We start from the raw sequence: 27,531 nt of genomic DNA on the forward strand, positions 1-27,531 counted from the left end.
GCCTTTGCAGAGACCAAATTGCATAAACACAAGGATTTATTATATTTACCAAGTAAGAACATTTACAAAACCACATGAAGAAAATGAGTCTGTGAGAACAGAGGGAATATAGGGAGGGATGTAGGGATATAGGTGCAAACCACCTTAAATCATGATAATGTTGAAGCGGGCCATTCTGCTATGGATGGGGCCTTGGAGACAGTATCCGTATTTTGTCAGGGCAGCTAGCCAGACCTCACAATTTTCAGGAAAAATGGAGAACAGTTTCTCATGTACCTTGGGAAATTAATGTGAAGCAAAACCCAGAACAGTTAATATGGCAGCAGACCACATTTCCCAGATACCAACACGGACACTGTGGTTCCCTAATCTATCACAGAATAGGGGTTTTTCATGAAGATAAGTGTCCAGCTCAGTGACTAGTCTGTCTTACGAGATTGAGACCTTTATAGTTTTGGTTTAATGATAGTAAGAGGAAAATATTCTGATTTTACTTTTTCTTGTTCCAGAGGGAAGAGCTATGGATTTTATACATCACTGTATAAAGGAGGGCCGAATATTTGAGGAGACCAAAAACTGGCAACCCTTTGTGCATCTCCATATTATTTTTAAATTTTATGGATCCCTAAAGCCCCCAAGTCCTGGACCCACTGGTACAGAACACCAAAGCATATTCTCACACATGCCTAAAGGGACAGTACATAAAAGCTCTGAGTTTAGTCGGCTAAACAAATGAATAAGCAAATAAATTCAAGAGACTGTTACAAATAACCTGGCAGCCCCATCTTTCACACTAAAATCTGGATTTAAGCTAGGGGAGGGACAGGAGTGGGAATGGGTTGGGAAATTCAAATGCTACCACTGGGAAGACTGGGAAGTTCCATTTTTAAGGTCACCACTTTAAGATTCAGTGGAAAGTATATGATTTTCTTTCAGCTCATTATGTTTAGTATTGTAATGGTAATTCAAAAATTTGGGGATTCAGAATTCTAAAAATATAATGCTGAAGTTATTACTCTATAAATTATTAGCACTAACCTCTGAAATTAAATGTGCCCCTTTGTTTCTTTTCCTCTTCAAAGAAACACGAATAGTTTCCCATTTGATTGCTATTAATGATGGTAAACCTAAAGAGAATTTATTAATATAGGTTTAGTTCTCAAAACACTTCTTGATAAAAATGAAAAAGACTTAGCATTTAATCAAAATTCTAAAATAGAAACAATTCTGTAAATATGCAAATTAGAATATTAGCATAACCTTCAAGAGACAGCAAAGGAAAGAATGCCCAGTCATCAAAAATGTTTAAAAGGTGATGAATTTCATCGAGCCATGCAGGTGAAAATTTTATGTACTCACATGTACTGGGTATACAGGATGTTTCCTGTGGCATTGATGCAATAATTCGTAAGTTGTTCATCACCTTTTTTCCAAGTCACATTTACTGAATTCACATCCCCAGATGCCGTGAATTTGCATGTGAGTTCTATTCTAGAAGGTCGTTCTAAAGTGATATTTTTTTCCACTGGCACACTGGACTGTTCTATTAGCCACAAAAGAAAACAAAACAAAACAAAAAAGATGTTGTAAAAGTTACATTTAGGGGAGATCCAATATATAGAAAGCAGGTTTAAGTCATCAATAACAATGCTCTATCAACAATTTCTTAATGTAACATTCCTTTGAAGAATTATTCCTCTGTCGACATAGATTTGGTTCCCTTTATTATTCTTTTTCATGGTCACAGCGGAAGAAAGTGTTTGTTACATTCCCTTTATTATTCTCTTTCATAGTCACAGAGGAAGAAAGTGTTTGTTACATTACCAGAATAGCAAAAGCCTGAGGCTATAATCTTAATCTCCTTAAAATTTCCAGCTGACAAGGATATAGGGGAAAGAGCACTGTATAAAGGAGGGCCCTATGCTCTGACTGTACAGAAACACTCCAACTGTAAAAGCAAACAAAACCTAAGGGAGAGAATGGAGTAACTGCTTTGATTCCTTTAAGGAATCGTGTTATTCAGTTATTACAAGAACGTTTTGTGTAGAATGTGGGTTTGTGTGATATACTAATTCTGTCATTCCTAGTCTTCTTAGTCCTTAAAAACTTGTAGGGATTGGACAAAGATACAGATGAACGGCAGAATTCAAACACTCATCCTGTACTTCTGAATTTTCATCGAATTTGAAATTCTGGTACAAAACCACGAGGTGATATATCTCTCTACAAGTATATAGATAGCTATATCCCACTTATGGCAGATACATTAGAGCCAACTTTTTTTTTTTTTTTTTGAGCAGTAGTAAATAAAGGAAAAATACCAAACAGGTACACTGCTCTTCCTATACTAAATGTGCAATTGGTAACCAGATAATAGAGGAGGAAAACTTTCTTTTTATACAGTTCCAGCCAATAAGTGAAGAAACTCTAGAAATCTGACACAATGAGCTGTAACTCCTGGTGAATCATGGATCTCGGCATTCTACATCATCTGCTGCAACCCTCTCAGACATGGAACTGTGTGTCTCCTAAGGAGGAACACCCCACTACCTAGGCAGCCGTTTTGTCCCCCCCGCAAAAAAAAAAAGAAAAGAAAAAAGGTAAAGGGGGAGGGGGTACTGGAACTAAGTCTCTAGATCCAACTACCAGTTTACAGGAAATACAGAGGATGGAAAAACTTGTTAAATGGCACCCCGTGAAAGCGATCGACCGAATCTAGAGTGTAAGAAAACTCAACAAGATGAACGATCTGGTGTTTTCAACAGATAAATTAGAAAAAGGAAAGAAATAAACCTAAAAATGAAAAGATACTTTAGAAACACGCCTTTAAAAAAAACAAAGTAAAACTAAACTATAATATTTAGGGATGTACACCTGTGTGATAGAACAATTTTAAAAAGCAAGGACGTGACCCCCTAAAAACCAGAACAGTGGTGGTTACTGTTAAAGGAAATAAAAGGGTTGTGTTTGGGAGAGGGCACTGCATTATGTAAACACATTTCTCAATATCCTGCTCAAAAGCGTAGCATCAGTAAAAGCAGAATGCAGAGCCAAAATGTAGAAAGAAAAAAAAAAAAACAGAACCTAAATAGCATAACATCACTTTTAATTACATTTTAAAACTTTATAAAAATGCTTCCTTAAGCAATGACCAGGTGCAAAATTTGCAAACAGTGAAGTACAGCTAGTGTGAAGTGCTTTGTGAGCACATGCCCGAAATACCTAGTCGCATAATTACAGAAGTGCTGAGTTGAATTTTATGCACAAAAAGAAAGGTAAAAAACAAAACAAAACAAAACAAACCCTAGGTATAGACAGATCTTAACAAGATTCAATTATACAGAGAAAAAACTGAAGTGGTCAAACTGAAGGAATTTGCATATTTTTGTGCATTTGCTGAGCATCTACTGCATACCAGAAATTACATTAGGTACTAGTAACAGGAGAAAATGTTTTAAGATATATCATATTTGGTCCTAAGCTTCTGTTTTCTGTAAATTTTCCTCCTTCAGCTTTAGCTCTGGGGTACCCTGAAAACCTAGGCCTGTCTTTCTGTCAAGGAAATTTACTTCATCAATTTCATGAAGGAGTTCTCCATACAGTCTCTGTCTTCACCCCAATATAGCATATTCTGTTATCTTACCATATTACAGAAAGTGCTTTATCATAGGTTAAAAATGGCCTTAACTGTCTAACCTGACTACCTCTTTTCCTTCCTTGTGGGAGACAGACCATCTACCAAAGTCTGTAGACTTTGGTAATGTAACAAATACTTTCTTCCACTGTGACTATGAAAGAGAATAATAAAGGGAACCAAATCTATGTTGACAGAGGAATAATTCTTCAAAGGAATGTTACATTAAGAAATTGTTGATAGAGCATTGTTATTGATGACTTAAACCTGCTTTCTATATATTGGATCTCCCCTAAATGTGAAAATTCTTTCATATCTTGCAAAACTCTGCTCAGTTGTTGCTTCAGGGACAAAGCCTTTGCAGATTTCTTGAGTTGTTTCCCCAGGTCTGAGCTGAGTGTCACTCATTACTGCTGGCCTCTGCCCAGCCCGGGTTTACATTGGCAAAGCCACCTTGCTCAGAATTGAGGAGACCCAGGCCTTGCTGTAGGCCATGGAGTTGCCAGAGGTTCTGATCACCCAGAGAAAGCTATTGTGACCCTTGCATTATTTCTTGGGCACCCTGTGGGGGTTGAATACAGACCATCTTTCTTGTTGGAGGGCTGGCAAGAAGACAAGACCGCATTATCACTCCTAGCAGGAGGCATTACAGAGGTATTTACATTCCAGAAGGGGACTCCAGGGCACCACACTCTTTTCAATGATGTGGCTCACTGGAGCCTCTTAAAATATCGGGAAGTTAAAATATGAACGATCACCTCCATGTCATAAGGGAACAGCCCCGTGTCAGGTTCCTTGCCTGAGGTGACTCACAGGGCAACACCACGTATCTTTATGTTGGACACCTCAGCTTCCTCATTTGTAAAATGGCACAAGACATATTTCACGAGACTACAGAAAGGATTAAATGAGCTATCATAAGGAAAATTTTAGTGATATATTAATTGCTGAATAATTTCCCACTTAACTTCCTCTCAATATTGATCTCACTGGGGAATATAACAAAAGCTATCAGGTATTGCCTGAAGTTCCATATTGCTCATATCATTTAATCTTTACAGCAATTCTATAAGTACAATTTTTATCATTCCTACTTCATAGAGGAGGAAGCTGAGGCAAAGAAAGGTTAACTATCTTTCCCTAGATCATATATCATGATAATGACCGATATGAATACAAATTTGGGTGTGGCTGAGTCCAGATTCTCATAACCAACTATGTGTACCAACTCCCAAAGATATGAAATTCTCATGACAATGAAATTAACTTCCTCATCACTTTCAAACTATTGAACTGAGGTTTTATTTTTTTTTAAGATTTTATTTATTTATTTGAGAGAGAGCATGCGAGCACGTGCACAAGCAGGGGGCGGGGGCGCAGAGAGAGGGACAAAAAAACTCTGGACTGAGCACGAAGCCTGATGCGGGGCTTGATCTCATGACCCTGAGACCATGACCTGAGCCGAAATCAAGAGTTGGTACCTAACCGACTGAGCAACCCAGGCGCCCCTAAACTGAGATTTTAAATGAAAGAAAATATTAAGAGAAGATGAAATAAATTTATAATACAGCAATGTGATGGTAGACAAATGGTATGATCAACATATTTTAAACATTCACACTTTGAACTAAATGATTCTATTAAAACTACACTGAAGCCTCTCTCTAAGTCAGGCCAGGTTCCAAGCTCTGATCGTTACCTCCTTGTTTCTTGTAATACTTCGCAGATGCTTCTGCAGCTTGCTTTCCTATCAGAAAATCAAAAATATGTGAAAAGTTTTACCTCTAACTTTAAAATATTTTGTAATTAGCCAACAAACTAGTATGTCCATTGAACTCAACGGACAATGTTTCAACTTCCCCAAAACCGTAACTGCAATGCATTTCTGCTATTTAGAGGATTGCAAAAACATCCATGATATCTACATTTCTAAGACTATACCTATTTGCTCAGTTTCTGAACTATATTTTTAAGACTGTTCTTAAAGTCATACAGTAATTTACACCTGTCTCTTATTTTCATAATTAAAATTTTAAAAGTATATGGACATTTAAGCAATTTGAAATCTTCGAAGAAATGATAACAGTTAGACCTTAATGGGCCCATTTAGGAATCGTATCACTTGAAATAAGTCTATTTTGTTCCTTTATAAAAAAGAAAAAAGTGGAAAAAGCAAATGAAAATTTCTTGCATAGGACAGTGTTTCCAAACATGCTTTAAAAGCAGAAACTTTTATTTATAATAGTTAAATGTACCACAACATAAAAAACTGGCAAAATGGGACAATTCTGGCTGAGGCAGAGAGAGGAAAAACGGAGCTTTCCTTTATTTTACCATAGAAGTCAGTGAGGTCCCATGTTATATCCTAAAATATAGATGGAACATCTAGAATCTTTATAGAAATAATTCAGATGGCCACTCTAACATGAAGCCAACACCCCCGTGTAAAAGTGAAACATTCAATCCTATTTTTAACATGTTGCTCCATTTATATGATGCTCCTTACCATATGGATTTTAACTAAGTTTATAAAATAACTCCTCTGAATAAGAATAAAACACATATATCTTAAACTTCATATTCAAAATTTGTACAATAACCAAAGAAATGTGTTCCTTGATTCTTATAATTTTCACCTCCTCCCAAATTAAATTTCATTCATGATCTTTTTTTTCACTGAATCTATCAAGTTATTTACATGCATCTGATCAGCGCAGTACTGATGTGATAGAGTCTAAAATACCCGTGGTTCCTGAATTCCATAGCTTAGAATAGAAAATCACCAACGTGCACAGGAAACCCAAAGGTTGTAAGCCTAACCTGAGTATAAAATAGTGTATGGGTCTGTATGTATATGTGTGTCTACACAATATACACATATATGCACATAATCTCAAAGTCCTCCCTTGGGAATCCCTCGAGACCTAGGAACTGTGTGGCTGGTGTTATATAAGGACAGCTTATTCTCAAACTTTTGGGAATTTTATGCAGGCAGCAGCAAAAGGAAGGGAAATACTAGGAAATGTGGATGGCTTCTACACAAATGAAGCTGGATTTACCAAACATAATTCAAAGCTTCAGCAATATTATGGAAAATGTTCTTAGATTAGCCAAGAAAAGATGCTAGCTGAATTTCATTAAACAAAGTTCCTGCTGGTCACAATTTTCCTCCATTTCCATTAGTACCAGGTATAATGGTTATTTCCCTACTTTCTAAACTGATTTAAAATTATTTCAAAGAAAAATTTAAAAGGGACATGGTTCCATTTGAATTTTAGAAAGGCACATTTCTTCTTGTTTTCAACAATGTGGTCTTTAATTTGAGGGTATAGCATTGAGTAATAATCCACCAATTAGATACATTTTTCTACAACATAAAGAATAGGACAGTATTGCAACAACTTTTCGTATCAGTTAGAGAGAAAATACAACTAACAGTTAAACTGTTTTAGCAATCAAATAGATTACTATTATTTCCAAATAATTAACACAATAGTGGACTATTATATTTTTGGATAACCAGAATCTGAAAACCCTTCCCCTCTGTGTAAGTTTTAATGAGAAGTAAAGCCCCCTCAGTCACTATGTAAGCCAAAAATATTCCTTCTAACTCTCTGAGGCTAAGGGCAATGCCATTTGACTAATCATATCCTCCCACCTAGGACTTTAAAGTTAGAGGGAATGACTTAAGGACCTAGGCAAAATTGAGAAATTAATCACAACAAGCAATGGCAAATGTCTAGCAGTGATAAGGTGTCATTTCTTCATTTACCCATTCATTCAACACTTATTTACTGAACACCTGCTACATGCCTTTCACTTACCCATCCATTCACAACTGTACTAAAAATCTACTACGTGCCTTTACCCTGAGCATTGATATCAAGAGTACAGTACTAGCAACAATATCTTTTCTTTTTATTATGTTATGTTAATCACCATACATTACATCATTAGTTTTTGATGTAGTGTCCTATGATTCATTGTTTGCGTATAACACCCAGTGCTCCATGCAGAACGTGCCCTCCTCAATACCCATTACCAGGCTAACCCATCTCCCCACCCCCCTCCCCTCTAGAACCCTTAGTTTGTTCTTAACCAAACTATGTCAAGGTTTCTTGCTGTCTTTCCTCCTTAGGTCTTTGGCATATTCTAGAATTTGGTTTCCATTCTAATCATAAAACTAGGGAAATAGGAAACACAGGGGAAAAACTTCTTGACATTGGTCTGGGCATTGATTTCATGGATATGAGCCCCAAAGCATAGACAACAAAAGCAAAAATAAATATGTAGAATTAATCAAACTAAAAAGTTTCTGCATAATAAACACTCAACACAGTAAAGAGGCAACTTACAGAATGGAAGAAAATATTTGCCAACCATAATCTGATAAGGGGCTAATATCCCCAATATATAAGTAACACAACAACTCAAAAGCAAAAAAACAAATAACTCAATTTAAAAATGGGCAAAGGACCTGAATAAACATTTCTCTAAAGAAGAGATATAAATGATCAACAGATACCTGAGAAAAGAGAGCTCTTATACACTGCTGGTGGGATTGTAAATTGGTATAGCCATTATGGAAAACAGTATGGGGCTTCCTCAAAAAACTAAAAATAGAACTGCCATATGATCCAGCAATCCCATTTCTGGGTATATATCTAAAGGAAATGAAATCAGGATCCCAAGGGATATTTGCACTGCCATGAACACTGCAGCATTGTTTATGAGAGCCAAGATGTGGAAACAACCCAAGTGCCCACAGAAAGAAGGATGCGCAAAGAAGATGGACTATTACTCAGGTATGAGAAAGAAGGAAACTCTGCCTTTTACAATAATGTGAATGAACCTGGAGGACATAACGCTAAGTGAAACAAGCCAGACAGGGAAAGGCAAATACTGCATTTTTTCACTTATATGTGGAATCTAAAAAAATAAAGAAAAAAGTTGAACTTATTGAAACAGAGAGTAAAAGGATGGTTACCAGAGACTGAGGGACTGGGGGAAATGGGGAGATGCTGGTCAAAAAGTATAAAGTTGCAATTATGTAGGATAAGACTAGAGAGCTAATGTACAGGCATGAAGACTCTACTTAATACTACTGTGTTGAACACTGGAAATATGCTAAGATAGTAGATTTCAGGTAAACTAATCATACAAAAAAAATAAGTTTGTGAGATGATATGTTAATTAGTTGACGGTAGCAACATTTCACTATATATGTATATCAAGCCATCATGTTGTACACCTTAGGTACATATAATTTTTACTTTTAGATACTTTTCATTTATTTATTTATTTTTATTTTTTTAAAAGGTTTTATTTACTTATTTGACAGAGCACAAGCAGGGAGAGCAGGAGAGGGAGAAGCAGGCTCCCCGCTGGAGAGCCCAATGTGGGACTCAATCCCATGACCCTGGGATCATGACCCGAGCCGAAGGCAGAAGCTTAACCGACCGAGCCACCCACGTGCCCTAAATACTTTTTAAAAAGGAAAAAAATTAATGTAATAGGAATCCTAACTCAAATGAGATCTAAATTATAGGTGATAATACAATATCATAAAATCATTAAGTCTCCTCCAAATTATTCTACAAATTTAGTGAAAAATCAGTCAAAATCCAAGAAGTATTTGTTGTGGAACTTGATTCCAAAAAAGTCTACATGAAAGAGTGAAAATGTAGGACATTGGAAAACCTGTTAAAATAAAAAAGAACAAAGATATAAAGCTGTATCATAATGTTTCAAAAAAAATAATATTAATGTGTTAATGATGCTGCAAAATACCAAGAAATTAGGTAGAATTTTCTGGATTGCAAGCTGGAAACTATTAGTGGTCAGGAAGTCAAGTTAATAGTTATCACCAAATTTATTTTTTAAAGGATTGAAAAAGAAGAAACTACCAGTGTAACACACCTGTGAGGTGTGGGTGTTGCTTAACAAACATTTGTTTAGTGTGTGTGTGTGTTTGCCCATGTGTGTGCATGGGTGGTAAATCAGGTTATAAGATAAATTTATTTCTTACTTTGCCCAACTCTATAGAATGTTTGAAAAACATTGAAACAATAAAGGAACAGAACAGCACATAGGAATTTGGAATATGATTAGGGTGATATTTCAAAGGCGTAGGAAAAAGGAGAACTATTCAGTACAGGGTGTTGAGACCTTGGCTATCTATATAAAAATAATAATATAATAAAGTTAGTGACCTTTCACACACAGTACATAAAACTGTATTTCAAAAGGATTAAAAACTGAAGGGTAAAAAACTATGAAAATACGTCTGTAAAAATGATAGGAGAAAACAAAACAATGAAACTTCTTCACAATAAAAACACCATGTAAATGTTTAAAGACAACTGGGAGACAATATTTGCAATTTCAATAAAAAGTATAAATTAGTATTTAAAATGTATAGCTGTCTCACATCAGTTTAAAAATATATAAACACAGCAGGAAAATGGATATGGGATATTAACACACACACACACACATATATAAGTATGTCCAATTCCAAAACACAAATTAAAACAACAGTGATACAGCTTTTAGCACTCATGCTGGCAAAGATGAAAGAGTTTAATAGTATCAAGTGGTGCTGGTCAGAAACTAAGGAGGATGATAGTCAAATATGAGAGTGAGGGAAAAGGTAAACTGTTACTTTGGAGGGCAACTTGCAAGTATGTATTAAGATTAAAATGCAGGTGCCTGGGTGGCTCAGTCATTAAGCGTCTGCCTTCAGCTCAGGCCATGATCCCAGGGTCCTGGGATCGAGCCCCGCATCGGGCTCCCTGCTCGGCGGGAAGCCTGCTTCTCCCTCTCCCACTCCCCCTGCTTGTGTTCCCTCTCTCGCTGTGTCTCTCTCTGTCAAATAAATAAATAAAATCTTTAAAAAAATAAAATAAATAAAATGCACATAACTTCTAATTCAGCAATTCAACCCTGTGGCATTTATCTCCTAAAGGAACACACACAGTCATTCCCAGAGAGAGATATGTAGAAAGAAGTGTTCATTATTGAATGGTTTACAATAGAAAAAAATTTAAACAAACTAGGGTCCATTTAGAGGAAAATGTCTAAGAAAACTGGTATGTTTATACTGTGCACACAAGTAAAAGAAATAAGGTATGTCCATGTAATATGGCTAGATCTCAAGAATTAACACTGATTGACAATAAAAAATATTCAAAACAATACATATGGATTTAAACCACTAATATTAAAGAATACAAAACAATGTTACATAGTACTCTATGAACAGAGGTTACCCCTGGAAAGAGTTCAGCTGAGACAGAAGTAGAGGGTGGTCAAAAGGGTTTTGACTTCCTCTGACAAGTTGAGTTTTCATCCCCAGAAATTCTATTTGGCTATTTTTCAAGCATGCTTTATCTTTTTTTTTTTTTTTGATAGCATAATATTTTTTTCTCTTTTAATATTTCTTCTTTTATAACTCCACCTACTATTTCTGTAATCTGAAGTTCTGGACAATCCAATCCTACTGTTCCTTAGTTGACTCTCAGTCTTGGGGTCTACGTCACTGTATTTTATATTTGGGAGCCAGTCCTCAGTCCAGATTCCATAGCCAGAGCAAGCAATGTGTCCTTCCATAAATGTTTTTCATTCGCTTTCCTGCAGACCCAGGGTCATGTTTGTGTTATTTCTCAGCTTGCAGCCTCCTATATAACACAGGTACTGTAAATTTGCAATCTAACTGTCACTGAGGGCAGGGCTTTGACTTTGAGTACTCAGGGGAGTCTTTGTATTTGATTCAGAGCAAGGCTAAAACCAGGAAGCCAACTTATCATGGCCTTGTGTTGATCCACTGTTGTTGCCCATCTCTCCCCTCCTCCCAGGTCGAGCCTTTTTCACTGTCTTTATAGCCTTCTGGGGGTTTTCAGTTCCAGTTTTCTGGAAAGATCAGCTTTCTGGGGATTTTCAGTTCCTGCTCCCCTCCTCGCCTAGATTCAAGGCCTTGTTCTTAGATCTGTGGCTCTTAGAACTCAAATGCCCTGTCGACAAACACAAGGAACACTAACATGACTTCAATTTGTACAGGCGTGATGCCTGGTCACCCAGTTTTGGTCAGCAGAAATTGTCTTAATTTTTTGTATTTAGCTAAATATTTAAAGGAATGTTTGCAATATTTTAAATTTTCTAGGTGTGATAGGAGGGTTTTCAGATTCTCTAACTTACTATATATTACTACAAATAAAATGTTTCAATATTTTTAAACATCAACTCACTTTTACTTATAAATTAAAAATGCTAAATACATATCGGAGAAACCAAAATAGTATTTCTCTGTATGTGCCTTATTGAAGATGAAGATTTTGACTTAATTCTTAAAGACTGAGAAGATTTTGAACATAAGCAGCAGACAAGGGAAGGAATGGGATTATAACCGATCTGGTTCCCTATCCCACAACCCACTTACACTAGGAGGTCCCATGGCCTGCTACTTAGCACCATCATCTAACTTTTTGGTGAGATTCAATGTTAACAACCACTTTTTTGAGAGAGAGAGAGAGAGAGAGCATGCATGAACAGGAGAGCAAAGGGAGAGGGAAAGAGACAATCTTAAGCAGGCTCCATACCCAGCACGGAGCTTGACTCGGAGCTTGATCTCACAAGGACAACATAGAAATATATGCAAAATCAAGTAAACAATAATAAAACAACATGAAAACATTCCACTCATAAAGGAGGTTAAAAATCCTAGCGACGGCAATAAGAAGAAAGCCTGTGGTTCCTAGTAAGCATAAATATATCTTCAGATTTAACTTCTGTATTTCAGGAAGGCAGTTCCTAAGACCAAACTTTTTGATGGTAAGGCAACCAGAACAACCCACACGGAAATGCAAACCATGTCGACCACAGCTTGGAAATCCAGTCTTTCAAAAGGAACGTCAAATCTTTTCTTTTGTAAAATAAAAACAATCCAGACTTATCTACGAAGAGATTTTATTCAAAAAGCCTATTGCAATAAGGAAGATGCTCCAAAGATATGTCTGCACGCATCTCAACATCAAACAGAAACGCTTTCCTCTTATAGGGAGGGGTAAGCAGGCTAGCAGGAACTTTTGAGAGGAAATGGGATAAACTAGTGGGGGGAAGCAGGATGCATGATCAGGTGGTGGTCAAGCATTAGCGCTTGCTCAGACTTGGGCCAAATCAAAGCTCAGGGGCCTGGGAGGAAGAAACAACGTGACTAACATTTGATCAAGCTAAGGCAGAAGGTAACCACCAGACAACTCTGAACACTCAGTCTCTTCATAACAGCAAGAATACTGGTTTTAATAGTAGTATTACAATATCGCTTCTCGGCCTTTTGGCTAAGATCAAGTGTAATAGTAGTATTACAATAAAAGAGTAGTTAGGAGTTAAACCCTCCAAACAGGTTAAGTAAATAACCAACTAAAAAGTCCACCTTTTTTCTCTCTTCCTGGACACCTAACCCTTTCTTCCCCAGGGTCCTTCCTGGGGAAGTAAGGGGTATGTTGCTGCCAACATGACCCAGATAGTCAAAGGATTTGCAAACTTATGTTCTCATAGGGATCTCTCTTCAAGAAAACTTTCATCTGACAGAGGAAATCAATAACTAGAACATGAAAACATGGCTTCAAAAATTATTTGAGGGACGCCTGGGTGGCTCAGTCGGTTAAGCGTCTGCCTTCAGCTCAGGTCATGATCCCGGGGTCCTGGGATCGAGTCCCGCATCGGGCTCCCTGCTCCGCGGGGAGCCTGCTTCTCCCTCTGCCTCTGCCTCTCTCTCTCTATCTCTCATGAATAAATAAATAAAATCTTTAAAAAAAAAAAAATTATTTGAAAGGCAACACATTTACCAGTCAGTGATATGCTATGACTCCCCAAGGAAAGGTTAGAATATTTTGTCATCATTTCTTCTCGGATGGGTAGAGTCGTAGGAGGTGAAGCTGTAAGAAAAAGAAAATGTGATTGCAGGTTATTATCAAGATGAAATGACTACAAGCTAGTTTGTAGCAGCTGAAATGCTACATTGTATACAATTAATGAAAAATAAAATTAATTTTAAAAAATAACATAGGAGTGTTGTTGTAAGTGTTTTTTTAAAAAGGTCTTATTTATTTATTTATTTGACACAGAGAGAGAGAGCATGAACAGAGGGAGGGGCGGGGAGCAGAGAGCCCTACTCGGGGCTTGATCCCAGGACCCCGGGATCACAACCCGAGCTGAAGGCAGATGCTTAACCGACTGAGCCACCCAGGCGCCCTGTAATTACTTTTTACAATCAAGAATAAACTCCAAATATCGGAATAGAGACTGAGAACAAACAGGAGTTGTACAAAATCATAAAAAATTATTCTACCAAAAAAGGGCAGTGCAAACATTCCTTCGGTATCAGATGGGAGATAGGGGAAGCATACCTTTCATTCATAGGAGAAAGAGAGAAACAGTTCTTAAGACTAAAGGACAGTTAAAGACTGGACAAGTAACTGGATAAAACATGTTACTGACTCAGTAAATGCGTTTACAATACTTTAAATTCTAATTATACCTGTAACATTGTTCCTAAAATAGACAAGTACTCTTACTCATTTAAAAAATCTGAGATTGGGCGCCTGGGTGGCTCAGTTGGTTAAAAAATCTGAGATTACTTTTGAACCACTGGAATCCAAAACTGTGAAAAAGAAAGCCGAGCTGAGCTTCAGTGCAGAATGCTTTACTTATTTTTCCATAGCACTGTCATCGACTCAATTGATAGCATCTTTGATTTCCCTGCCTAAAGGTCTTCCAGTGGATACACGAATTCCCCCTTCAATGCAAAGAGATTTGAATGGATGCACCAGCAAAAACTGATGAAAACGTAAGAGTCTCTGCCACTTGAAATGAACCTTCCCTTCTTCTCAGGTGTCCTTCTTCTACAGAGTCCTTCTTAGGCTCCCACGTCTGACCAGCCGCCCCCTCCCAGCACAAAGAGCACACTGCCTTCATTGCGGTAGACTCCCACATCCTATGTTCTAATTGTATGAGGTAATGGCGTGTTTCTCCCACCAGACCATGAGTAAGGATTAATAATTTATGAGGCAAAATGCAATGGCTTACTTAAAAATAAAAACTTCTGGGGGCATTGTATTATTTGAAAGGCAACACATTTACCAGTCAGTGATATGTTATGACTCCCCAAGGAAAGGTTAGAATATTTTGTCATCATTTCTTCTCGGATGGGTAGAGTCGTAGGAGGTGAAGCTGTAAGAAAAAGAAAATGTGATTGCATATTATTATCAAGATGAAATGACTACAAGCTAGTTTGTAGCAGCTGAAATGCTATATTGTATACTATTCGTGAAAAGGAATGTTTTCAGGAAGCTCTGAGGAACTAGATCTCATACATTCACAGATATTCAGACATATATTGGGCTATTAAATGCGACCACATTTCCAACTTTTTCTATGTTCTTTTCTTTACTGAAAAATCCCTGATTTACATCAAGTAGCTTAAAAAAATTATTTTGTTATCCTACCATTTGTAGTTTCTTTATAAAACATAAATGAAGACACTGAAGAATTAAATAAGAGTGCCAGGAAAAAGACATGAAGAGGCAGAAAGAAGATGAGTGAACAAAGAGAGACAGAGAGACCATAATAAAGGGCATAAAACGAGGAGAGAGAAGAGAAAATGGCTGCACAGTGAGAGTTTCTGCTGTTTTCCAGCTACAGTTACAGACTGGGTTACCCTCTACCAAACTGACTTGTGGTTCTCCTCTGTCGCTTCTCTCATCTTTTCAAAACCTTTACTGAAAAAAAAAAAAGTTTCCATTTCCTCCCTCCCACTCTCCTCAAAACTGCTTCTTCTTCTTCTTCTTTTTTTTTTTTTTTTTTGTACACTGGCTACTGTTCTTTGACTGTGAGGCACCAGAACCTACCTCCCATAAACACCACCCCAACTCTATCAAGTAAGTCAGAAAAGGGGAAAAGGCTTATGACTGTAGTCTTGGCTGCATTCTTAAAACTTCTCATTCTCATTCAGTTAAATTAAACCTGAGCCTTTTTTATTTCACTTTCTTAATACTCTGCTCAGAAACTTACTCCTAGTGCAAAATTAGATTTCCAGTTCTTTTCTTATGTGTATGAAAAATATTATCAAAGTTAGTGATCACCTTTGTTGCCTCAGCTTATGCACAGCTTTTATAATATTGCCTAATAAAAATATCTACCTAGCAGAACCTCGCTCTCCAGTAAGCTGTGTTCCAAAGGCTTGATCACTTCTAAAGCAGCTTTGGAAGGTGGAGTGCACTTTCTCATAAAGTAATCCTTTAATGAATTTAATATGTAAATCATAGCACCCTCTGACAGTGATTACACAGGAAAATATGCCCTGAGTTTCTCACCGGGCTATCAAGAATACAGAACATTTCTTCCACTCACATCTAATATTCATTCATTCATATTCTTTCTGTCTCCATCTCTCTCTGTCTCTCTCTCTGTCTCTCTCTCTCTCACACACACACACGCATGCACACATGCACACACACATACACACACAGCCAAAAAGGTTCCTATCAACATTCTTTTTCTAATGAAAAAAATTGTTTTTCCATTCTTGGGCATAGCTCACTTAGAGGTTGTATTTAAGAGGAAATATCTCAGGAAGATGAAAGCAGATGCTATTGACTTACAGATAGGAAGCCAGGAGGGTGCGGATGGGAAGGAATGAACTGTTCTACATCATCCGTTCTGTGAAACTTGCAAAACATAAGCTTTGATATCTTTGTTTCCTTGCTAAGGAGTTCTCTTTTCTTGGCCTAGCCTCCTGCAGAGCTGAATATAATTGTAAGGGTTCTCATCACACTCTTTATGCCTAAAACAAGCCCATAATCCTTCAAGATGGTCTAATATCATTTATTCATATTATTAGTAGTATTCACACTATCAACAGCAATAAGAAAGTGACATAAGCTGAAAAAAGGTGTTTTATTCCTTCTTATTTTATTTAAATAAGTGAATATAGAGAGAGCATCTGATACATGCTTGATGCTGGTAAGGAGTATGAAGCTGAGTAAACTTGGTCCCTACAGGGCCACATGGATCATAATAATATCAATTTAGGCCCACAGTTTGTAACTGAAAGTCATTAAAATTTCAGAGTGCCACCCATTCACAGTATTGACTATAACTAGCCCATGTATTTTCCAACTTGGCAGGTGAGCAGCAGAGGATGAAGCCTGATTTACATCTTTTTTTTTTTTAAGATTTTATTTATGTATTTGACAGAGACACAGCAAGAGAGGGAACACAAGCAGGGGGAGTGGGAGAGGGAGAAGCAGGCTACCCATGGAGCAGGGAGCCCGATGCGGGACTAGATCCCAGGACCCTGGGATCATGACCTGAGCCGAAGGCAGACGCTTAACAACTGAGCCACCCAGGCGCCCCCTGATTTACATCTTTGAGAGACTCTGAAGGTGGAACAGAGGTGGAGACAATGTCACAGAGATGAGCTCAGGGGCTGGGGTTATTTTGCCATTTCTCAATATTAGGACTGGATGGGAGAGTGTACTTGTATTAGGAGAAAAGAAGAGAGGTCCAGACTTGGCCTGGGCAAAATCTAAGCTTACAGAAGCTGACGGAATAGGAGGGAAAAGAAAAGCCAAGCTTCAGAGGAGGAAAGTTTGGGTAGCTCCAGAATATACTAGGTGTTATGACCACTTCCCACCGCCAGTCCATATATTAAAAACACAGACATCCATAAACCAGCCACGACCTGTCCCCTAACTTCATATCCCCTCTAAAGCATTTATCTTGATCAGGCTCCAGATTCCACTGAACAAGCCCCAAGTGCAGAAGAACATGTGTCACTCTTGTGATTTTTTTTGCCTTCGGGAAAAGTCCCTTCAAGAGGCAATGTATACAAACGTCTTGAGTAGAAAAAGCAGGGCCGTCTATGGAAGGTACTAGAATATAAAAGTGAGAAGTTCTTTGCTTGGCCAAGATAAAAAATATATATATATATATATTTTTTAATCAAAGAAGTGGGAATGTAAACTTTATTGCTTTCCGTACGAGGACAACTGGCAGGAGGCGGAGATTGGTGTTTAAAAGGAAATTGGCAGGAGAGTCAGGAAGATGTGGTTTGAATACATCCCCGAAAGGATTAGGCTGTCACGAAAAGAAACACAAAATGGAGAGGCAGGAATTTGGGATCCTAATCCAAGTTCTGCCTGTCTTGTTACTCGGGGTTTCATTTCATGGAGAAGAGAGGGAGGATCAGAAGAGTCTAATATTGAGTGATGGTGTCAAGATCATAGCATACATTCCTCAAGTTATCACACTCACCCCTCTCTTAATCATTGCAGGAAACTTTCCACCCAGCCTTCTCTTACAGTCAGTGGCAAAACTGCCACATAAAAAAGTAACATCTAATAGTTTTTCTAAAGATTAAAGATTTTCCTCCCTCTGCAGGGGCGATGGGCCATGAGGGTGTCACATCAAAGAGCTGAATAACAACCTAATTTTCACCTATTACTAGTTCATGTGAAATAGCAAAACAGTCTCTACTTAAATATCTTTCACATACTACATTTTAAAATAGACATTGCTAGATGGGTTTATAATTTATGCTATTAAAATTTTTAAAAGAAATAAACATGCTATAATTTCTACTTAAAATATTAATGTAACGGGGCACCTGGGTGGCTCAGTCGTTAAGCGTCTGCCTTCGGCTCAGGTCATGATCCCAGGGTCCTGGGATCGAGCCCCACATCGGGCTCCCTGCTCAGCGGGAAGCCTGCTTCTCCCTCTCCCACTCCCCCTGCTTGTGTTCCCTCTCTCGCTGTGTCTCTCTCTGTCAAATAAATAAAAATAAAATCTTTAAAAAAAAATATTAATGTAACATTTTTACATATTTAATTCCGGAGCTCCATTTTAATTGAAGTAAATTGGGAAGGAAAAAAAAAGAGGATAAGTAACACTAGAACACTGCCTTGGGTCTCTAGATTTACTTTTCTCTAAATGGGAAAATAAGTTCAATCATACCTCTGTTTAAGAATAAGCATTTTCTCTAAATTCCCCCCAAACATCTTTATTATATTTTATGATTTTGGAAGGGTCTAGACTTCATTTAGAAAAAGGTGCAAGTAAAAGCTATTACTAGGATAAATATCACTCTCTTTTTCTCTCTCCCCCATATAATGCACTGATTGCTATCAATATGCAGAATTAACAATGTTTTTAATAAATCTTAATTTTAGCATTCTTATACACAGTATTATGAATGTGCAGCCCAATTACAAAAACACTATAACTTAGGAGTGGATAATATATACTATTTAGGATAATATATACTATTTAGAAAACAGAGGTTTGGAATTCAGAATATATTTCCTCATGGAAGCAATGCTATATATAACCACAAGATCCCATGCCAAATTGTAAAAGCGATTTAAGCCATGATACGGCTAAACTGTAGCATTAAAATATCCAAGTACAAATATTTCTAATAAACAGTGCTTTCAGAGTTCTACTTCTGGAATCTAGAAATATAGTATTCCTATCCTGTCTGTAATGGCAACAGTAGAAAGAAGAGAAGGGGAGAATGAGGCTATCTTGATTCCCAGACACTATAATCCACAGGGAGTTTGTCAAGAAAAGAGAAAAGAAGGTTTGGCAAGAAAATAAATTCCTGATGGGGACATTTGTAAGTCAGACTTTCTAAGTCAGGGACAGATTAAAAAAACAAACAGGAAGCTCATATTTTTTCTACATAGAATTAGAACCATTGGGCAAAAAGACCATTTTTAGGGGCGCCTGGGTGGCTCAATCGGTTAAGCGTCCTACTCTTGATTTCGGCTCAGGTCATGATCTCAGGGTTGTGAGATCGAGCCCTGCGTTGGGCTCTGTGCTGGGCACGGAGCCTGCTTAAGATTCTCCCTCTCGGGCGCCTGGGTAGCTCAGTTGGTTAAGCGACTGCCTTCGGCTCAGGTCATGATCCTGGAGTCCCTGGATCGAGTCCCGCATCGGGCTCCCTGCTCGGCAGGGAGTCTGCTTCTCCCTCTGACCCTCCCCCCTCTCATGTACTCGCTCTGTCTCATTCTCTCTCTCTCAAATAAATAGATAAAATCTTTAAAAAAAAAGATTCTCCCTCTCCCTCTGCCCCGCCCCTCACTCCACTTGGGCACATGCACACACACACTCTCTCTTAAAAAAAAAAAAAAAGGCCATTTTTAGACCAACAACCAAAAAACCTCAAGAACAATTAAAAAGCCTAATAACAAGAACAGTGTGCACTTTTACAAAGCCTTGTAAAACTGGTTTTAAACCTTGGTCATATTGAAATATAAACAAATTGATCTTTTCTTTGAAATAGGATTATTGCAATAAAATACATTTCGAAGGGTGGTGTAAAAACTCGTTTTAAACTACCTCTAAACAGTCATTAAGATATGTTAACAGTAAATCTTAGACCAAATAAAACTTTTTTTTTTTAAGATTTTATTTATTTATTTGACACAGAAAGAGAGATGGAGAGGGAGAGAGCACAAGCAGAGGGAGTGGCAGGCAGAGGGAAAAGCAGGCTCCCCACTGAGCAGGGAGCCCGATGCGGGACTCGATCCTAGTACCCTGGGATCATAACCTGAGCCAAAGTCAGCCGCTTAACCGACTGAGCCACCCAGGCACCCTGCCAAATAAAACTCTTAAAAAATAAAACCCCAAAGGTCTGACTAGGATTCCTGCTCTTTCTGAAGACTGTGGGTTTTTCAGATGTTTCACCCACTAGATTATTCTGGGATAAGACTTAGATTCTGTTTAGTGGTTCTCAACTGGGGCTGACTTTTGTCCTCCACAGGACATTTAGCAATGTCCGGAGGCATTTGAATGTCACAACTTGGAGAAGGTTACTACTTGTATCTAATAGGTTACAGTCGTTTCCTAGGGCTGCGAGAAAAAAAATTACCACAAATGTGGCAGCTTAAAACAACAGAAGTTTATTCTCTCATAGTTCTGGAGGCTAGAAGCCTGAAATCAAGGTGCAGGCCTTTGCCCCCTCTGAAGGCTCTGGGGAAGAATCCCTCCTTGCTTCTTCTAGCCTTGGTGGGTGCCAGCAACCCTCGGCATTCCGTGGCTTGTGGCTGCATGGCTCCCGTCTCTGGCTCCATCTTCCCTCTGAGTGTGTCTGTCTCTGTATCCAAATCTCCCTCGTTTCTTTCATAAAGACCACAGTCATTGGGTTAAGGGTCTATCCTAATCTAGTATGACCTCATTTTAACTTGATTACATCTGCAAAGACCCTCCTCTCAAATAATCACTTTCGTGGGTACACACAGTCAGGACTCAGACATAACTTTTTTGGAGACACAACACACCCACTACATAGGAGAGGCCAGAGATGCTGCGAAGCATTCTGCAATGACAATCCCCCACGACAGAGAATTATCCAGCCCCAGGTGTCAATAATGCCAAGGTTGAGAAACCCTGATTTCAAAGCAGGTACATCCTCAACTCTGATTCTTCAGTGGGATGATTTTTAATAATCTTCAAAAGGCCCTGTGGCCCCGAGGTCCTGTTCTATATACTTTAGGTGTAGATATTTTAAAGCAAGAACATTTCTTGTCACCCTTTTATGCCAGCCCCACCTTTGTCAGGGGCCTATTTTGAGAACCTTTTACGGAAAAGCACTAAGTGCTGGATGGAGTTTTGAAATGCAAACCAGGAAATCTGTGATAGCTATTAGCTAGCTCCAGACTCTTGGCTACAACATGAAAGCACTTTGGGCTTCAAGATCAATCAAATGAGATATCTAAATTCCCTTTCAGGATCTCAGAACTATGTCATTATAAGGCTATAAAAAAAGATTCTGTCTTGGGAGTAGAGATACATTAGTAATGATATAATCACAACTTTAAAAATTGCAGAAAAATGTTATTTTCAGTTAAAAGAATAACACCATTTTCAAAGATAACATTATTTCTACACTGACAATATGTTATTTGAGATATTTTATTATGCATATACAGTGACTATGTTTTATTAGGAGTAGGGGGTTTTATTTTTAATAAAACGTTGTGAGGTTTTTTCTTTTTTTCTTTTCTTTTCTTTTTAAGATTTTATTTTAAGTAATCTCTATACCCAGCATGGGGCTTGAACTCACAATCTTGAGATCAAGAATCGCATGCTCCACTGACTGAGCCACCCAGGTTTTTTTCCTTCTACGTCACTGTGTGTCCTAGTTGTTTATTTCTACAGTTCACATTATATTGTGAAATATGGGAGGCCAATGATACAAAAGTAATTTCAAAAGAGTACAATCCAGGACAAATAGCCTTCACACTTATAATCTGTTTGAGGACAAATACTCCTTTGGAAAATGGTACTTAATTACATAAAACTGATGACAGTTTCTCAACTCTCATTATGGCTTAATGTCTAGGTTAAGTAAAGCTTTCTCAGAAAGAGTTGAAATTCTTTTTGCTTCTTTTCAAAAGATCTCAAACAAAAGAGTTTTGAGTACAGAATAAAGAATTCTTCCCCTGAACCATCTGAGAATAAGCTGCTGACCTGATGACTCATTCCCGTCTAAAACATGACTGTACATTCCCAGAAAGACCTACCCCCCCTCCACTTCATCTCAATATGGCCATTAAAGTTGGGAAATTGACATTTATGCATTACCATCTCATCCCACACCTCATCGAAGTTTCAACAAAAGTCCTGAAGATGTACTTTTCAGCCCAAGGTTGCAGTCCAGAATTACATGTTGCCCTCAGCTACCATGTCCCTTCTATTCTCCTTCACTCTGTCTCAGCTTTAGTCATTCTTGACTCTTATGACCAGTAGAGATCCCGTATGATTATTTTGTAATATAATTTGATTTGGAGTAGACCTTTGGCAAATATATCACAGAGGTGATATTGTGTTCTTCTCATTGCATACTATTAGATGGCCCATAATTTTTATTCCTCTCTTTGCTGATGGTTTTTACTTTGATCATTTGTTTAAAGAGGTATCTGCCAGGCTTCTCCATGATAAAGTCGTTCATTTTCTCTTTTCATGAACACTACTTTATGAGATTTGTGGGAACTTACTTTAAAACTATGTAGTATTTTGTGCCTCATCAAACTTTCAATTGATTCATTTAATTAATTTATATCGGCATGTACTTATGAATACCTGTATTATTCAATGGGCATTATTCAGTGGATACTAATGGATACAAGTCCATTAGTATTATTATTTATGTTGATGCTCAATTTGTCCTAGATTTGTTCAGTGGGAGCCCTCTGGCTTTTGTATCCTTTTGACATGGCCCATCATTCTTTGAGCACTTCATTGCTCTCTGGCACAAGAGGTTCAGGGCTTGTCTTATACTTTCTCCTCCCTATTCATAAAATCAGCCATTTCTCCAGGAAGTCCCAGTTACCATTAGTAAAGAATGGTACGTAGATCAAGATCAAGATCTGACTCGTCACTATTGGGAAATCACTGCTCCACCTCAGTGGACAGAGCTAATATGTGCATGTATATCCATACACACACATATATGTAAATATATGTGACATGTATGCATTATACATATATTTACACATATATACATTTATATCTGTTTATATAGAGACATGAAAGACAGATGACAGATCTGTAGTCATGAATTTATGCCAGTGCTGTCAATCGCAATCCAACACCACAAGCTTCACTCTAGTTTTTCCTTTATTTCCTTCTTCTCTAGAGAAAAACCTGGATCCTATTATCCTTACTAGCTTTACTTATTTGCTCAGTCTCCCTGTATGCAACTAATATCCACTGTCACTGCCACTCTTGACCTCAAAGAAATGTCTTCCATACCCACTCAGGCTCTGACATCCTCCACTGCTTGCTCTTCTGCATGCTTAACCCACACCCTCTGATCAGGATCGGGCTGCCCCTGTGTAGAAGCCCCTGTCACTCTGCTCAGCTCAGAGGTTGAGATCTAGGGCCCCCCACCCTCTGCAGGAGGACCCACCTCACTGTGCTCAGGCTCTAAGACTCCACATGGGGCCATGCCCCTACCTGGATGCCCTCCGGACGTGGCTCAGCCTCTAATTCCCTGATCTGGGACCCTCTGGCTTCCTCCAACAAGGGAGGTTGCCTCCCTGCACTCCCCAACCTAATGACTATAAGACCCATTCCCAGAAGGAAGAGAAGGAGATGGAGACAAGAGGTGGGGACAAAAGAACAGGAAGAGGAAGAGCCAGTTGAACTAATTCTTAACAAATGTGTATATTATTTTAAATGTGATAATTTAGAGTCACAATTTTGATGCATCAGATATAACTCCATTAAAGATAAGGTTATAATCTGTTCCTTTAAACAATGTAAATGATTTGAAACTGCTAAAACACTGCTGAAGTTTTCTGCTTAGACACAGACTAACACAATGTTAAGAGTGTGTGGGTGCTTGAATAATATTTGTTCTCACAAATATTTATTGCTAGGCAGTGGCTGTGTATGTATGTGGGATGGGGAGTGTCTCTAGAAAGGAAGGTGGTTGATCAAGAGTGTATATAAGCAATGTCCTCCAGAAGCTTACAACGATCATTTCAAATGATTCCCCTGCAAACACATTTTTCAGAAGATAAACATGACCCCTTCCCTCAATTTGTTCTACTTAAGAGTAATAATAATGATGTTTAAATATTCCCATTTATCTAATATTTGCTTTTATAAAGTTACTTTACCTTTCTTATGTAATTGAAACAGCTTAAAAGAATTAAGGTGAGTCCCTGTGCCTAACTTTGAGAACTCCAAGTGTGTTAGTATGCCCTTCAGCTCCAACCAAGCATTTAGATCCATACAGCGTGCTCTGTCAGTGGTTCCAAACTTTCAAAGACATACCCAGTTGTCTCAGAGAGACAACTGTGTATTGTGTTTAAGGAAACAGGCATTGGAGGGGGCGCCTGGCTGTCTCAGTCCATAGAGCAAACAACCCTTGATCTCAGGGTCATGAGTTCAAGCCCCATGTTGGGCTCAGAGCTTACTTAAAAATATAAAAAAATAAAGAAAACAAGCATTGAAGTCAGACTGAACAATGCTAAGTTTCTAGCTCTACTACTTAAGTAATTATATATAATTGGGCCATTATTTAATATCTCTAAATTCCAATGTCCTCATCTGAAAGTCAGGGACAATAAAAGCTAACCCATAGGGTTATATACCGCACAGTGCAATGCCTGGCACATAGTTGTTATACAGTATAGATGATAAATTATAACATTTTTATTATTAAAATTTGGCCCAAAGTCTTAGGCTTATAGAACACCTACTTGCAAGTAGTTCAAAGCACCTAGATAAAAAATACCCAGTAAACTTCATAATAGCCTTTAGCAAAGAGGAAACTGAATCTCACAGAGCTCCATACAGAGTCTATAAAATAAGTTTGCTTCACAATTTTTAATTCTGCCTTAAAATGAGATGCTAACTTCATAACTTTCATACAGCACATCATTCTACAATTTTTTTTTTTTAAGATTTTATTTATTTGACAGAGAGAGACACAGGGAGAGAGGGAACACAAGCAGGGGAGTGGGAGAGGGAGAAGCAGGCCCCCCGCGGAGCAGGGAGCCCGATGTGGGTCTTGATCCCAGGACCCCGGGATCATGACCTGAGCCGAAGGCAGATGCTTAACGACTGAGCCACCCAGGCACCCCTACAATTTTAACTTAAGTGTAGCTAAAAGGCCCGACTGACACTGTATACACACACAGACACTTGCCATACCTACATACGTCATCCCATTTATTTACAACTTTGCTAATTTATTCCACTTTCATTTCTTCCCTACTTTTTTCTTTAGACGTCTGCTGTGAATGTCAGTTTAAACCTGACTCCCAGCTACCAACAGTATAGATATTCACACAATGTGCACTCTCTGGGCCATTATAATTTGAAAGCAGTGGTATTCAACCCGCTTAGGATCACGTGACTAAAATCACACGGGCGCTTTCAAAATACCTGAGGTTCAGGCTAAATCCCTGGCCAACTGAATCAAAAATTTTGAGGGCAGGATCCAGCTGTTAAAGCTCCCAGATAATTCCAACATAGAACCAACTGGAGAACCCCAGTTCTAGAACTCACCCAGAATGCAATGGTCCTCAGAGCTGCAACAGTCTCAAGTGAAAGAGGAGTGAATCTAGAAATAGCCCCAAGTCCTTGACCATTCTTTGTAAGTAGCATGAATGAAAAAGAGGTATGTGGCTAGGAAGTGGGACAAGCAAATTTAGAAACTGAAGTAACCCAAAATGTTTTGTCCAAGATGTTAACAACTAGGCCTTTTAAAGGACAGTTGTAAAAATGGAATAATCCTATCCTTTGGATTATCTTACCATCTTTATGTTACAAAAACTCTACATGCTATAAGTTCATAAAAGTGAATTCCTATGAAAGTTTGAAGATCTTGTGTAGAATATCTTAATTTTAGTTGCTGATAGGCACTATTTGCTAACCTGATCGGCAGTCCACTGTCCTAATTTTGTTAACACAAAAACCTGAATTAGAAAGTAGGTTGGATTGAGATACTTTCAACATAAAAGGTAATTATAAACAGGTGAAGCTAAAATGGCAAATTTGGTGTTGGTTTTGGTAATGTTTCGCACATAGATCCCTCTTTCAAAGTTTCTTAAACAATCAAAACAATAACCACAAAAAATTCGCTTTCAAAGACCATGGTGTATGTAAAAAAAAAGACACACACGCACACCCAATATCCAATGAGTTGTGGGCCTCGGTTCGTTAGTTGGTTGTGGTTTGCTGTTATTTCAACTCAGTTGTAAAAAACATCCTCAAAGCAAAGCCAACCCACCTGCCAGGCAGGGAGGTGATATTTAAACCTACCACCAATTCAAGCGAAGGCAGCTGGCCTTGGAGAATGTGGCCCTCCGAAATCCTGCCGCTTTTGCGGAAACCCAGTCGCTACCTTGCTCCCGCCGGCACCCTCACACCCTGCCGCCCTCGCCCTCGGCACACCCAGACTGCCCTACTACCAACGCCCCCGACTCGCGGGGCGCTCTTGGTTCCAGATTCCATCCCTGGAGCGGAGAAGCCCCATCCGCTCCAGTCTCCTCGTCCAGCTGAGACAACCCAAGCCTGGCCAATGGGAGGAGGCGGCCGCCGCTGGCCACCCGCCGTCGCCAGCCTCCCCGCGCCTCTGCACACCAGCCCTGCCCCGGCGCGTCGGCCAAGCCCTCAGCCTACCGGGACCCAGCCTCGCGCGTCCCCCCAACTCGGCCCTGTAGCCTTCGCACCTGTGGTATTGCCGTCCGCCCAGCCCCGGCGTACGGCCGCGAGGAGGCATAGGAGGAGCAGCGGCAGCTGCAGCGGCGGCGGCCCCCGGAGCCCCCGCAGGCCAGGCAGGGCGCGCATGGCGCCGGCGGGTCAGCCGCGCTCCTCGCGCACCGCCGTAGGTGGCCGAAGTTTCTGCGCACACTCGCGGGTGGCCCGGCGCCTGCTGCCTGTCCCGGGGGGCGGGACACGCGACAAAAGGCAGAGTGGGAGGGGCCCGGCCGCCCTGCCCTCCTCCCCTGAGACGCTCTCACGGCGCCCGAAGCCGACCCAGGACTGCACCCAGTCCTCCATCAATTATGCAGCACGCTGACCGCAGCGGCCGCGCCCGGATGCGCAGTAGCCACCTCCGCGCCGCATCGTCTCCTGCCTCCGCCCTCCCGGCTCTAGCAGGTCTGGGCGGGAGCTTGCTAAGGACGCGGCAGGTGATGTCCAGCTCGTCTCCTGCAGGAGAGCTTGAAACTCCTAACGTGGGTGCATACATATGTATGTCTGCAGACTATCCTTTGCAGTTCGTCTGAAGCAGGGTTCACTTATTCACTCTGATGGGACAGATGAGAGGATGGAAAACACTTTTCCGCCCCCCCCCCCCCCCCCCCCCCCCCCCCCCC

General features: G+C 39.3%; 1 protein-coding gene and 1 non-coding gene across 2 annotated transcripts in view; one reads left to right on the forward strand and one right to left on the reverse strand.

Annotated features, from left to right (window-relative positions):
- Positions 1–14,850, reverse strand: part of LOC118006758 (embigin-like) — a 30,623-nt gene extending 15,773 nt beyond the window's left edge. The window contains exons 1-4 of the mRNA XM_034999530.1: positions 14,774–14,850; positions 13,480–13,569; positions 1,360–1,543; positions 1,039–1,127 (exon numbers count right to left, since the gene is read on the reverse strand). Coding sequence (XP_034855421.1) covers positions 1,039–1,127; positions 1,360–1,543; positions 13,480–13,569; positions 14,774–14,828 — 418 coding nt within the window. The 5' untranslated portion in view covers positions 14,829–14,850. The remainder of the gene's footprint in view (positions 1–1,038; positions 1,128–1,359; positions 1,544–13,479; positions 13,570–14,773) is intronic.
- Positions 12,950–13,137, forward strand: LOC118006843. The gene has a single exon (XR_004678208.1). It is a non-coding gene; the product is annotated as a U2 spliceosomal RNA (small nuclear RNA).
- Positions 14,851–27,531: the final 12,681 nt, after the last annotated feature.

Source organism: Mirounga leonina, unplaced genomic scaffold, assembly GCF_011800145.1.
Source record: "Mirounga leonina isolate KUSES-001 unplaced genomic scaffold, KU_Mleo_1.0 Mir_99, whole genome shotgun sequence".
NCBI lineage: Eukaryota > Metazoa > Chordata > Mammalia > Carnivora > Phocidae > Mirounga > Mirounga leonina.